General features: G+C 51.4%; 2 protein-coding genes across 2 annotated transcripts; one reads left to right on the top strand and one right to left on the bottom strand.

The window, feature by feature from the left end:
* Positions 1 to 2,857: 2,857 nt before the first annotated feature.
* PHO5 (acid phosphatase pho5) lies at positions 2,858 to 4,716 on the bottom strand (the record flags this gene model as incomplete). Its single annotated transcript, XM_051431109.1, has 4 exons — positions 2,858 to 3,310; positions 3,365 to 4,137; positions 4,187 to 4,604; positions 4,657 to 4,716. The coding sequence occupies 4 exons, from the start codon at positions 4,714 to 4,716 to the stop codon at positions 2,858 to 2,860; spliced, it is 1,704 nt and encodes a 567-aa protein (XP_051294243.1).
* Positions 4,717 to 8,594: 3,878 nt separating this feature from the next.
* On the top strand, positions 8,595 to 9,599 carry J4E90_001523 (uncharacterized protein; the record flags this gene model as incomplete). Its single annotated transcript, XM_051431110.1, has 1 exon — positions 8,595 to 9,599. The coding sequence occupies one exon, from the start codon at positions 8,595 to 8,597 to the stop codon at positions 9,597 to 9,599; it is 1,005 nt and encodes a 334-aa protein (XP_051294244.1).
* Between the last annotated feature and the right edge of the window lie 3,856 nt (positions 9,600 to 13,455).

Below are 13,455 nucleotides of genomic sequence, written 5' to 3' on the forward strand. Positions count from 1 at the left end.
AATATGTTTGTTATAACCCCCCCCCCCCCCCCCCCTTCCGGCGTGTGGTCAAGCAGCAGGGCGTTGCGCGACCACGACCGTCGCGCGCGCAAGTACCTAGGTACGTCAGACTACCGCTCCAGTCTTCTTAAACAGTGCCAATCTCCATGCGCGTATCGCACCTTGTTCGTCGTAAGAACGATAGCGACACCCTTAGGCATCACCGCGTCAACGTGGAAGCAAGAGGATATCGGAACTATTTTTGCGATCGGTGTAGGTGGGCAACAGGATACCTTTCTGCACCCGCCATTGTGGTCGCCCCAAGTCCCTTACAGAACATGCACTTCCCTCCGCGCAACTACAGCGCGCGTAATCACGAAGTATCAAAGCAGACTTGACGCCAGGTATCATTGGTTGGTTCTCGCGACTATAGTGAGCAGCCACTTCACTCTTTAGATGGCTCTCCCTCCATAATCGTGGGTAAGCCTTTCCAAGATGCGGCGATCTGTAGATGATGAGCAGTCGCCCCGCGTCAGTTTCAGCCTTACGCGTTGATTTGGCCCCCACACTTATTCTACATAGCCTCCACCATCTCACAAGATGGCGGAGCTAAGGCAGTGGCTATTTAGGTCTTTCAGACATAACGATCTAAAAGTCCCCAGCTTCCTATCTTCATCCTCCCAGTTTTTGCACTCTCGTTAGTGTTTGTACAATCATGGGCAGGCTAAACCGTTGCTTCCCGAAGCTCCTCCCCACGCTAACCGGATGGAGGAGACTAGCCATCCTGAACATCGGCGCGATGACCCTCCTAACACTATTACTATGCGGCTTCACCGTGGCTTCGATTCTCAAAACGGACCTCTCACGAATAAACAAACCGAATCACGGTGGGCCTGAGACCAACCGAGCGGCCGTGGTGCGCAACACCTTCCTGTTCCACAGATCGCAGTGCAGTGTATCGAGATCGGGTTACTCGACATCGGATGTTATCAACATGATCCTCCACCTACTCGTCAACGGCATATCCAGTGCGGTCCTCGCGTCGTCCAGTTTCTTCTCGCAGGTACTCAGCTCGCCAACCCGTGCAGAAGTGGATGTTTCGCACGCGCAGGGAAGGTCAGTCGACGTTGGAGTGCTATCATGGCGGAACGCAACACGTTTGTCCCCTTCCAAAACGGTGGCTTGGGTCACCTTGTTGATCACGTCGCTGCCTCTGCATCTGCTCTTCAACAGTGCCATATTGCAGTCACGAGACGGTGACACCTGTGAAGTGGGCATATCGAACCCTCTTCTCTTGGCCGTTACGCTAGCTTGTTTGGTCAAGGTGGTCATCTGCGTGATAACCGTCTTAGTTCTAGGTTTTCAGGAGCCCCTGGTCACACCCGGAGACGCATTATCTTCGTTCATCTCGAATCCGGACCAATCTACCGCTGGCAGACTGGACATGCTGGTGAACCAGTCGACGCACGGAGCTAGTGATAGTGGCACGATACTGTGGAGGTATACGTCTTCAAAACGGGCATCCTCCATTTCGCGCAGGGCATGGGCATGTACCTACGCCTTTTTTATTGCCTTCATCGTGGGTGCAGCTGCAGTTCTAGGGAAAGAAGCTCAGATGCTAACGATAAGGAAAAGTCGCTACATGTGAGTTCCCATTCCAGGCTATCGCACGCACTACTCTGATCCATATTATAGAGACTACACTAGCGCTCCATATTATAATGGCTTCACTAGCGCTAATCCTACGATCCGACCACCCAATTCCTCTGTCCCCTTCATCACGACAGTGCTTTTGGCCAATATTCCACAGCTCTTACTCTCAGTCTGGTATTTCGCGTACAACTCCATATTGACTCGCCTGCAACTCAGCCAGGAATGGGCTCTATTTTCCACGTCATTCCGACCTCTTCGGGTCTCTCAGCCCAGGTATCTTCTCAATCTTTCCTGACACATTAGAATAGCATGCTGACTAGCGCTCTACAAGAGGTCAGCAGGTTGAGACTTATAGACTCCAACTCCCTTATAAATACAGCATCCTTCTCATCATTCTCAGTGCAGTGCTGCACTTCCTTCTTTCCGAGAGCTCGTCTGTGGCTCTCTACACGGGCAGTATGTACCACGACAAAATGCCACACCTATACGCAACACGCAGACATTAACATTACACCTTAGGTTCTGATCCCAACGGTACGGACAGCTGGAATGGCTATAGCTCTCTACCAGATGATTTTTATGTACAATGGAGTTTATCTCCAACATACTTAGCAGGACTGTTGGCCCTGGCCACCGCCGCCATCCAGGTTCCCTGGCTTCTGGGCTTGTTGCGACTGCCCGGGCACATGCCACCCATTGGATCGGACTCGCGGGCCATAGCGGCTGCCTGCCATGTCTCGCCATTAGCCAAGGCCCCAATCGTCGAGCAAACGGATGGGAAAGGAGAAGGCTATGAGCCCGTATCCATGGCCGAAGAAGAAGGGCACAGTGGTTTGCTCGCCGTTTCGAGGAGTCTTCTCTCATGGGGCGTGGTGAAGATGCCTCAGGATTGGTATGATGCTCAGGTAGACCGGCGAAGTGGTCCAGAATCACGCCGGCCTGTGGAGCATCTGAGTTTTGGTACGGCATTGGACGGTGTGAAAAAGCCTATTAGGGGACGTTTCTACGCATGAACAGGCGCTAGGTAGCTGCACTTATTGACACATGTCTTTTTGTCTATTCAAGCATCTCTTGCCATTAATGGTGAGAGAAGCTGATGACAGGTCTTTTGGATGGAGTATGAGTGAATGCATTACAGTCTAGGTCTCGATGCTACATGAAGACGGGTATGGAGGCAAAAGCCTGTAAGAAGAAGAAAGGGTGACGCGCGAAACGACAGCGCAAACTAAGCCTTGAGCTCAGTGGTACCAGCCTCGTCGCTGCTGCGGTTCTCCGCCTTGCGCGCGTACTCCGTACCAGTGATGGACTCATCACCCATATCCCAGTCTTGCGCCAGGTCCTCGAGCGTCCTGCGCTTGGTCTCCGGGATCAGCAGGGTAGTGAAGATACCACAGAACATGAAAGCTGAGAAGATTTGCATGACGTGGTTCAACCATGGGTTCTTGTTCGTCGCTGTAGCGCCCCGAGTTCGAAGAGGAGAGATAGCTCCCTGAGCGATGATGGAGCCGATCTTGCCTGAGCCAGCAGAGATTCCGTGAGATGTGGAACGGTAGCGAGTTGGGAAGCACTCTCCAGGCACGATGAAGGTGGTCGTGTTGGGACCCCAGTTGAAGAAGAGCTGGATGAGGACGTAGATGGCCAACATGGCGTGGTGGCTGAGGTGACTGTAGGCGAATCCCTAAGTGAAAGTTAGTGTGTGCCTTCGATGTATAAAATTGGAACATATACATACCCAGACAATGAAGAGGATGGTGAGAATGGTAAAACCAGCGAGTTGGAGTGTTTTGCGTCCAACAGTATCAATAGTCGCAACCGCAAGCCAGTATCCGGGAATAGCTCCAGCGCACACCAAGATAGCGTTACCGGCAGCAAGGTTGTGTAGATTAAGATACAGATTGTCACCGTTGGCGTAGCCGATAGCTTGGAGAACAGTCGATGAATTCAAGCCAAGTCCGTAGAATGCAACATCGAGGAGGAGCCATGACATTGCGGTACCGAAAAGAATCTTGCCGTTGCGGAGCTTGCCGTAGAACCTAAAGAAGTCGCCGAAAGAAGCCTTGGGAACTTCAAGCTGAGCAGTGGCCTGGGTCTGGGCAACTTGGGCGATCGCATCAGGGTCGCCGTTGCCATGCTTACCAGAGAGGTACTGGTTGGTGTCTGCGTTGGCCTTCTCGACGTCACGGGCGACATCGAACGTGTAGCGAGGAGTCTCGGGAATGGTAAGACGGTAGTAGAGCGCGATGCAGGCTGGGACGATGCCAATTCCGATAAGGGCACGCCACATCTTGTCAACTGCGATAGAGCACTGACCATCACAGTCTGCGTAGCCCTTAGCGCCTGAAAGCGTGTCCTTGAAACCGGCAACGAGGCAAAGCATGACCAGAGCACCACCGAGCTGACCAAAACCTTGCATGGCGAAGACGGCACCCATCATGGCGCCGCGCCATTTGGTCGTGGCGAACTCAGAAGTGATGATGGAAGACAGTGGGTAGTCACCACCGATACCTGATAGCTATTAGCAAGGCGATAGTTCGTAATTTGACAATAAACTCACCAATTCCCATCAATACACGCCAGAAGATGATCAGACCGACAACTGAAGTGCCGGGACCAGGGCCAGTGAGAGACTGGGCGAGTGTGGCGACGATGATCAGGATCAACTCAAGACCATACATCTTCTTACGTCCAACAATATCGGCCAGTGTACCGAATCCGACTTGTCCAAGAACGGTACCAGCTGATGTTGCAAGCTTGATAGCTGTGTCTTGTTGTGTGAGAAGAACACCCTTGTTGTCGTGCTTGTAAACGATACCCAACATGATCGTCAAGAGAGACACGCAGAAGATGTCGTACGAATCCGTGAAGAAACCGGTACCTGCAACCAAGATTGCGCGCACATGGTACCAGCCAAAGGGCGCTTTGTCGATCTCAGCCAGTGCAAGCCGGCGTCGTTCATTAGGGTCTTCAATATGCTAAGGACAGTCAGCAAGGCTACTACTTCAGACGTCGACCGTGTTACCATACCGCGAAGTCATTGTTGAAGTTGTGGAACGCGGCGTTGCCGCCAGCTGTCTTGTGAGCCATTGTGAAGCTTTGCCGAGACTTGTCAAAGGATTAGACGAGGCTTGAGTTCGGAAAAGACGGCTGTGGGAGCTGGAGATCAGTGGTAGAGGGTGCAGGGCCAAGCTATATACCTGCACTCAAGCTTACGCCGAGTGCTGAGCATCATGCTTGTATGCCAAACCTACGGTACCCACGGACCAGTAAGATCATTCCGTTCTGGCACGCCCGCAGATTTGCAATCTTTCCTTCGGCCGTTTCGCTGTAAGCAGCAGACTCACTCGTGAAAATGCGCCTTTGCGAGCCCAGGCCGCCACCAGGCTTGACGCGTCTTGAGGGTTATCCTTGCCGCGCATCTGGTGTGGTGAAGGGAACGCGAGGAGAGGACGTTCGGTCCAATCATGTACCCCACGTGCTGCGCCAAGACGCTAAAAGGGGCACGGCCAGAACGCCTTCTCCCAACATCGCCCCGATTGACCTTTGAAGGATTGGAGCTTCTTCGCACTCAAGACTCTCTTGGAAAGCTTGGGTGCATCCTTATGATCTTGTGGCTTGTCTTTAGACGCTTGATCAACACTCACGATGACATCCAACGCGTATGCCGCCGACCTACCTGATCAGTCTTGTCTCGTCTTCTCCGAGGAATGCAACACGCTCGAACTGAACCTGGTCCCGTACCCCATGCCTGGACCGACTAGTACAGGGCCCGTCAGATGGGGTTGCATGCATCAAGCAACTGTCTCCGCTAGCCTGCCATGCGAGACCCGTCTTCTGGACTGTCGGTTGGTCCCGATACCAAACTACTTACCAGCACACTGGCAAATTAGCTTACTCACTAACACCCAACTAGTTATCAGGGAGCAAAATTCTGACACTTTGAGGTGCAGGTCATCGGAGGCAACCCAGCCTAGGGTTGCTGCAATGACCGACCCGAGGTTTCATTGGAACCCCCACTGACATCGATGTTAGACTGCCGCATGATTCTTACCCAATCCCATCGTTGCACGTGGGATGGCACTGCAGCGATCGAATTCATTGGTGCTATGAGCGTTTCGGTCGCTGGACCTGAGCGGCAATCGTACCACCAACCCAACAACAGGTGGATAAGCCTACATCGCAAGCGATACACTGTTTCAGCGTCCCAGGCGTTGAGGCTTTTGCAAGATCTACGGACTTTCATCGCATTCGCACATGCAATTCCATCCAGACCATCGACCGTGTCCAATCCGGGCTCACCCAAGACAGCGGTCTTGGGAGTGGGTCACTGCAAGACATGCAGGGGAGATGCAGTTGGATGCCGCGGCCGGGCTGTCCAATCCGGCAATGCAGAACTAGAACCCTCTACTGGGCACCCTCGTCTCTGATGACAATGCGTCGCGGCATCGCCGAGATCGAGAGGTTTTGCTTCCTACCGAATGCCTCGCCTCTCACAACATCTTGATCCGAAGTTTAGTTCTTATCGGTCACTCCACCTACCCGCATATAGTCCGCGGATCGCACGATCGGCTTGCCACAAGTTGCACCATTCGGCGCCTCGACCACTACATGTTAGATTCACATGATCTGGCCCCACGTGCCATCAACCAGGCCAGACACGCGGCAAGTAAAACCAATTCGACGAAGAGCACTGGATTTGAGCACCAGTCATCGTCATTCTGAACGACGATCTTTCCACGGATATAACATATCAGGAGAGGGTCGTTCGCCATTGCACGAATGAACTCAGACGCGATCATCATCAATTGATCATCTCTACTCTAATTCCAATTGGTCGTATGGTCTATTCTCTTCCGCTGGTATTCGTTCAATCGGCGCTTGATTCTCTCATCACGATCTTCTCTTCTTTCCTCCCCCTCGGCTCCCACAGTCATTGGGGCTGCCTGCTCTTTGGGCGGAGACGCCATCTGTTGTCGCTTGATAATCTTCCCCGTCAAATACTGAGATTTTCACAGCGGAAGAAGTCGTCCCGGAACCGTTCTATCGTGCGTCCATACTCGTCTTCCAATACTTCCCTCAACAATCTTCGTCTCGGTGCTGACTGTCGCACCCAAGGCCACGGTCGCTTGAACGTGTGTGTGGTTCTAGTTGCCTGGTTGCGTTGTCGTGGTTGCCTCGCATTATCTTTCTCCACTTTCTTCCTCCTCGGATGGGGAACCAGGTAGCGCAAGTTGCGCAATATACAGTGCGATTTTCCAGGCTCGGAAGCGTCATCATCCCCTCCTGGACGCTCCTTCTCTGATTGAGGCAAGTCGTGAGCAGTAGTTCCTCCTGGCTCCCGATCCTGTGGAGAATCTTGGGACGATCGTTTCTCGTTTGACACACCACATTGTGAGCTCATAATCGACGGCGATGGCGGATCTTCATGAGAACGATTTAGCCCCAATGGCCTCCCTTGCTTCGTTGCACAATCCAAAGGCCAAGCTCCCGGCGGCGAAGGCCTCCATCGCGGAAAGATGAGACCTTCAGGCCATCCCGTCCATGGAGTCTTCTTCGTCCGCCTCCACCCTTGTCTACTTGGGTTGAAACGCTCAGCATACTGCGTCAGTATGGACTGATAACAACCATCATACTGCGTCCGCAAGATTGGTTTGACCAATATTTCGTACGCGCCATTGACATCTTCCATGCGCTGTTGTTCGGTCATGTCTCGAGTGAATGTTGGAAGTGTATATCTCGTCTTCTACCACGAATACCAGTTGGCCGTCTTAAAGAAAAGACCGGAATGCGCTCGGAATGCGGAGGACGTACAGAGAGATTGAATAGACCTTCCTGGTCCTCATATTGTGCAGGATGGTCTCAATACTTGGCCTTTGTGCTCGAACAGAAAACCTTTCAACAAAGAATCTTGTATCCCATCCGCCAACGCGACGATCTGCTTTGTCGCATTATCGCTCTTTTGTCAAGCACCAAGTTTCGATAAGCATCGTCGCACCATCATGGAGGAATACCTGATCCCAGGCTGTCAAAGTGCTGACAGTGTAGACTTCGCGTGTGAAGGACGGACGATTACCTCGCCAGCTTCACTTCCTAGAAGCTTGCAGCCTGTGGCATCGCAAAACAGTGGTGTCGCACAGTCGTTGTTCGAGACTTCTGGAACAACCTCGGTCTTGCCACAGCGTTAGTACACGATAAGAAAGCCAAGGCGGTTGAAATGCACCGCTCATTCGACAGATGATCTCTTTCTATCGAATGGCGAAACAGCCAATTTGACTTGCCCGTATGTTGTCTTCGCCGATTCACATGCGATGTTTGCCTGGGCGGCAAGGCAACAATCTTGGTGGCGGCAACAAGCGAGTCAAGCGCACGCAGACATTACAATGCTGAGAGAGTTCTGACAGCTTCGATGGCTCATCTCGCTTCTAGAAACCAGTTTCGAAATACGCTTCGGCGACAGAACGTTAAGATGCAACGAAATAAGCAAGCAGGGAACCGTGGTCCGTACTGGTGGAATTGCGCGCCAAGCCGATTCCCCCGTATTTTCCCCGCCGTCCGAAGAGGCGATCGAGCCTTCCAGCCACGGGAAAATCTGGGGATGCCTCTTTCCACCACTCAACACCACAACCTGCAGCCACCAGTCTAACGTTGCGCAATACCTGCTGCCGTTCCTGGGGCGGAATGCACGTTCGCCAAGATGGGCCAAGACGAAGTACAGCATCACGGTGATGGACGCAGCATGCACTTGCGCGAGTGGGAGTTTCTCGAGCCTGTACGACAATGCGCCATCAGCCATTTTGCCGGAAGAATTGCAATGGTGGACGCCTCGAAGCCTGGATGCCGACTGCATGGTCGTGTTCTGGTTCTCCGGTTGCCGACGCTGGAAATGGCAGTATATAAAATGTAAGTGATGTCGCTGGTTGATCGGCATCAGATCACGCAAACCCATCTGCATCCTCTACCTGAAGATGAAGCTCTCAATTCTATCACTCCTTTCCCTCACGCTATGTGCGACTGCAGCTCCTGCAGGGGCTGACTTTAGCCTTGTCGGTTTCGCCAAGGACAACCCAATTGGACCAACCACTGGTGGTGCTGGCAAGAATGGCAAGAGCGTCACTGTTCGGACGGTCGCGGAGTTCATCAAAGCTGTAAACGGCAGCGAGCCAACAGTCATTTACGCCAAGGGCAACTTCAACCTCACATCGAGAGTTCAAGTAGGGTCGAACAAGTCTCTCATCGGAATGGGCAAGGGAGCTCAAATCACTGGCTCGGGTCTTAACATCTTCAACAAGACCAATGTCATCATTCGCAATATCGGGTTCACAGCGATTGACGACGACTGCATGACGATTCGTAACAGCACCCGCGTATGGATCGATCATAACGAGTTCACTACTGGCAACTTCCCTGCTCTGGGCCCTGATGCGTACGACGGCCAAGTAGACATCATCCGCGCCGCGGATTGGATCACAGTCTCATGGAACTACTTCCACGATCACTGGAAGAGCTCTCTCGTTGGCAACAGCGATGCGCTCAGGGATGTTGATCAAGGTCACCTCCACGTCACCTACCACCACAACTACTGGCGCAACGAGGGCACCCGCGGCCCTGCCGGTCGTTTCGGCCACCAACACATCTACAACAACCTCTACGTCGACTTCCTGTACCAAGCCATCCACTCCCGTAGCGACAATCAGGTTCTCGTTGAAGGCAACGTCTTCAAGGGTAAGACACGCGAGGCTCTCAGCACATACGGATTGGTCATTCCAGAGGACAGTCCCAACACCAGCCCCGATGGCGACTTCGAGATTGACGGCTTCGCGAACCTTGGTGCAAAGAACGACTTTGGAAAGGCGACTGTCAATATTACTCAAGTTGGCAACTTCACCAAGGCGCCTTACAAGTACAAGCTTACTAAGCTCAAGGATGTCGAGAAGATCGTGAAGAAGGGCGCTGGTCTTGGCAAGATCTGAGCGATGACACGATCGCCAACGATATGTATAAAGTAGTCGTGCTAATAGTAATGTTATTGTTTAGTCCCCATCCTCCGCCTCTTCGTCTGCGTCCATATACTAATCCCACTGACTAACCACAACATCCCACCCCTCCGGAAACTTCCCCCTCTCCTCCTCCCGTATCCCCTTCAACTCCAACCGCGGCGCCCCACCTCCTCTTCCACCCCCTCCCCTCCCCAGAAACTCAACAAAGCAATCTCTCAACTCATCCGGCATAGGCAGCACAGAAAGCACCTTATCAGGCTCACACCTAATCATCACCGCCTCCACAACCAACCTTCTCACCCCCGTCATCCCACTCTCCCCCAAAACCTTCATCCAATGCTCAGGCACACTATCATACTCCCCCAACCCCAACTCCCCCGCATCAAACACCACCTCATCCGGACCCGGATACCGAACCCAAATCTCCACATTCTTCACCCTTTTGCAATTCTCCGCACCGATTTGTCGTTCAAACGCGGGGAGTTGGCCTGGATGTGGGAAGTTGAAGGTGTTGGTGCCGTAGAGGATAGAGGCGGCTTCGGTGTGAATTTGTTTGTTGGAGAGGAGGAGGGAGGGGGTGGGTGGTTTTGGGGGACGGGGAGAGGGCTCGTGCCAGTAGCCGGGGGAGGGGAAGATAGAACCGATGTCGATGGGGGTGGGGAGGGACAGGGCGTGCGTGTAGATTTTGTCGCGGAGTTCGCGGGGGAGGTGGAGGAATATTGTTGGGGTTTTGGAGGGCGTGGGGGTCAGGGTGGGTGGCATCTCTTGGGAGGCGTGAGAGTTATCTTAAAGGCTCTCTGGTGGCAATGAAAATGATGGTGTTGTACAAGAAAGGCATGAAAGTTGAGGCTTCTTTCTAGAGCGACGCTGGGTAGTTTCGGTCTGACGTCAGGCGCTCTTTCAGGCCAACCGCGGGACCGGCGTACATCCTGCGCTAATGACCATCAGATGTCATTGGTTGACGCATAAGATTCAGTTCAGCACTTATCGAAAGCTTAGCTACGACGCACTATGGCGTTGTCAGTGCCGACGCATGAGCACGACACCGAGACACCACTCTGCATCGATGAGAGAATGGGAATCATCAAGCGGCCTAAGAGCCTTTTCGCAAACACTGGGATTGCGAGCGCTCGCTCAAAAAGGCGAGGAAGTAAGCGATGTCAACCTTGGAAGCCAACGGAGCGTCGTTGCGCTTCAATGAACCCCGCGACCCAGGAATGTGGTGCTAGCGTCTTGTCTCGCATATAAAGGCCTCTTTCTGCTCAACATTCTTCCTTCCTTCTATCCACATCTTATTGTACCCTATTCCAAAACGTGGCCGAACACGCCCATGGTTTTCCGGTTTCAACGATTTCAAAACAAGTACAGATACTCTGCATGTGTCACAGCTTCAAAAACTTAGGAAAAATGCATGACGCAGAGCGAGACGAGCCACTCATGACTCCCGAAATACATAACCACCACATACGCAAAAGGTACTCCTCATCAAATGAGGGAGATCGCAATCCTCATAGTTAGGAAAAATGCCTTTATGTGTTCTTGGGAACGCAACTCCAAAAGGCGCCCAGGAAAAAGACATGTGATCTCTGTCTTACGATCTTCAGCTATTTCCTACAAAGATATTGTCGCATATAAAGACCTTCCTCACCAGCACTCTATCTTCTGATACCTTCACCTTCCAATCTTATAACCCAAAACATGGACTTGATAGAGTTAATGTCTTTCTGGTTTGGACGGTCTCAAAAACACCATTCTTCACGCTGCATGCCTTCAAAAACCTGCGAAGAACATAATGATGTGTCCGCGAAGGGTTGCTGCCCTAAAAGACATTCCCAACAATACATGATCTCTGCTAGGCCCTTGTTTGATCATAAACGCTGAGGGTCTGGGTTGATGTCGGTGGCCCAGTAGCGACTCCATTTCTTTCAACTTTCCAACTCATGAGAAGGAGTCTCAGGCATCTTTTCCTAGCGTATATAAAAATATCGTTGAAGATTGCTCTGCTCTCTCCTTACCACTTATCATATCCCGTTCATTCCAAAAAGCAGACTGCTGTGAAGGATGTCTGAGCCTCCTCTCCCCTTCTGAAAACAGATAATCTCATCTTCATGGAAGCTGCCCTTCGCAGATACCAAAAGAGTTAAAATTTCGAAAAAGTTTGAAATGGACACTTATGAGTTCCTGGCCGAGGTGAGATCGCCGCCAATATCCAAAAGCCAACGCGATCGCAACCGATGCTTCTGTAAAAGAAGAAGGTCGATGGGCATCAGAACGCCGGCTTTCGTATCGGCGCAGTCTACAGCCTCACCTGCGAAGTAATAAAGGCCTTTCTTGCGGCGTCACTCCTTGTCTCTTATCCACTACCTTAAAACTTCACTTTCTCAAAAAAAAAGTGAGAGGGGCTGCGCTTATGTGCTGTCTGATATCGAGCCCAAAATGAGAGCTGGGATGATGAATGTTTTCCTGTGCTGGACGAGAACCTTTACACCTTTCTACTCGACTCTTTAACCCAAAATTCCAGTCCCGTTCTCTCATGGAGTTGCCGGCTTCCTTGAAACAGAAACCAGATGCGAAATGCAACATGAACGTCCTGGTTCCAGCATTTTGTATCAAAACACTGAGTGCATCGCTACATGAGTTCCAAAAAACAATAACTTGAGTCGCATGCTGGGTTTGCTGGCATATATATAATAGGAGCGCTTCATTGCTTCTCTCCTCCTCAACTTCCCTCTCCTCGGCGAGCGATCTCAAAAACAGCCAAGCAGGCTTAAATGTCTGTGTTCTCCGGGCTTTCGAAAAGTACACACATTAATCTTGGATGGCTGCGAGCTACCAAAGAAATTGAGGATATATTTGGATGTGGAAGAGAGCCCCGCGGAAATTCCTACTGAAGAAGATCTGATGTCGAGAAAACTACAGAGATACCATACATGTTCGGACAGCACAGTTCCAGGACGTATCAAACCCTCGACTACCAAGGACTATGTGTCGTTGTGGAGCACCAAGGAGTTAAAATGATTAAGGAATCCATTCATGTCTTTGAAAGTCAGCGCAAAAAGAGTGCATGTTCCGCTCCGCCGAGCCTGATCGCAAAGTGTATAAATACTATGCATTCTCGGGCCTTACTCCTTCCTTAAACTTTCTATTTCCAAAAACCAAAACTTAATACCTATCTTTTCATGGTGTTGTTAGCCTCTTCCTCCAAAAACATGCGATCTCCTACATATGTTTGGGCCAAACCAAACATCCTTATCGGCACAAACGCCATTCTTTCTGGCAGGACCGTCTGAAAAAGGACCTCCCAAAACTCGATGTCTCGTTCCGGTCTCGCCTTCAATGCCAAATCTTTAAATAATCGTTCCAAAACAACATGACCATAACGAAATGGGCGGGCGGAAGACATCCACTCCGGTGTATGATATCAAAAACTGGGTTATGAAGTTTGATGTCTGTTCCCGCCCGGAGCTTTGGGATATAAAACCTTCTATTCTTCCTTCCGGATCTTTCATTCCTATATCCCACCCGTCAGGGCGCATTCTCCAAAAGCTACAGGTGTGGCATGCGATGTTCGTCTCTTCGGAGTGACCAAAATTCACACAGAATCCAACCATGGTGCTTGCGGCTTCCCGGAATTTACAAAGTTCGATGACATGAGATCCGAGTTGGCCGCTCAAAAGAACAAGCATTCAAAGACATGTCTCGCGGCTGCGTCTCTGTTGAGATATAAAACTTTTTCTTTACGTTGCTTCTTTGTAGTTCAAATCTGGAGATTAGCACCGTATGTTCAAAATCATTCGTCCAACAGCTCATGCTGTTTCCTGGTATTCGT

The sequence above is a fragment of the Alternaria incomplexa genome, assembly GCF_024043165.1.
Source record: "Alternaria incomplexa strain BMP 0042 chromosome Unknown scaffold_2, whole genome shotgun sequence".
NCBI lineage: Eukaryota > Fungi > Ascomycota > Dothideomycetes > Pleosporales > Pleosporaceae > Alternaria > Alternaria incomplexa.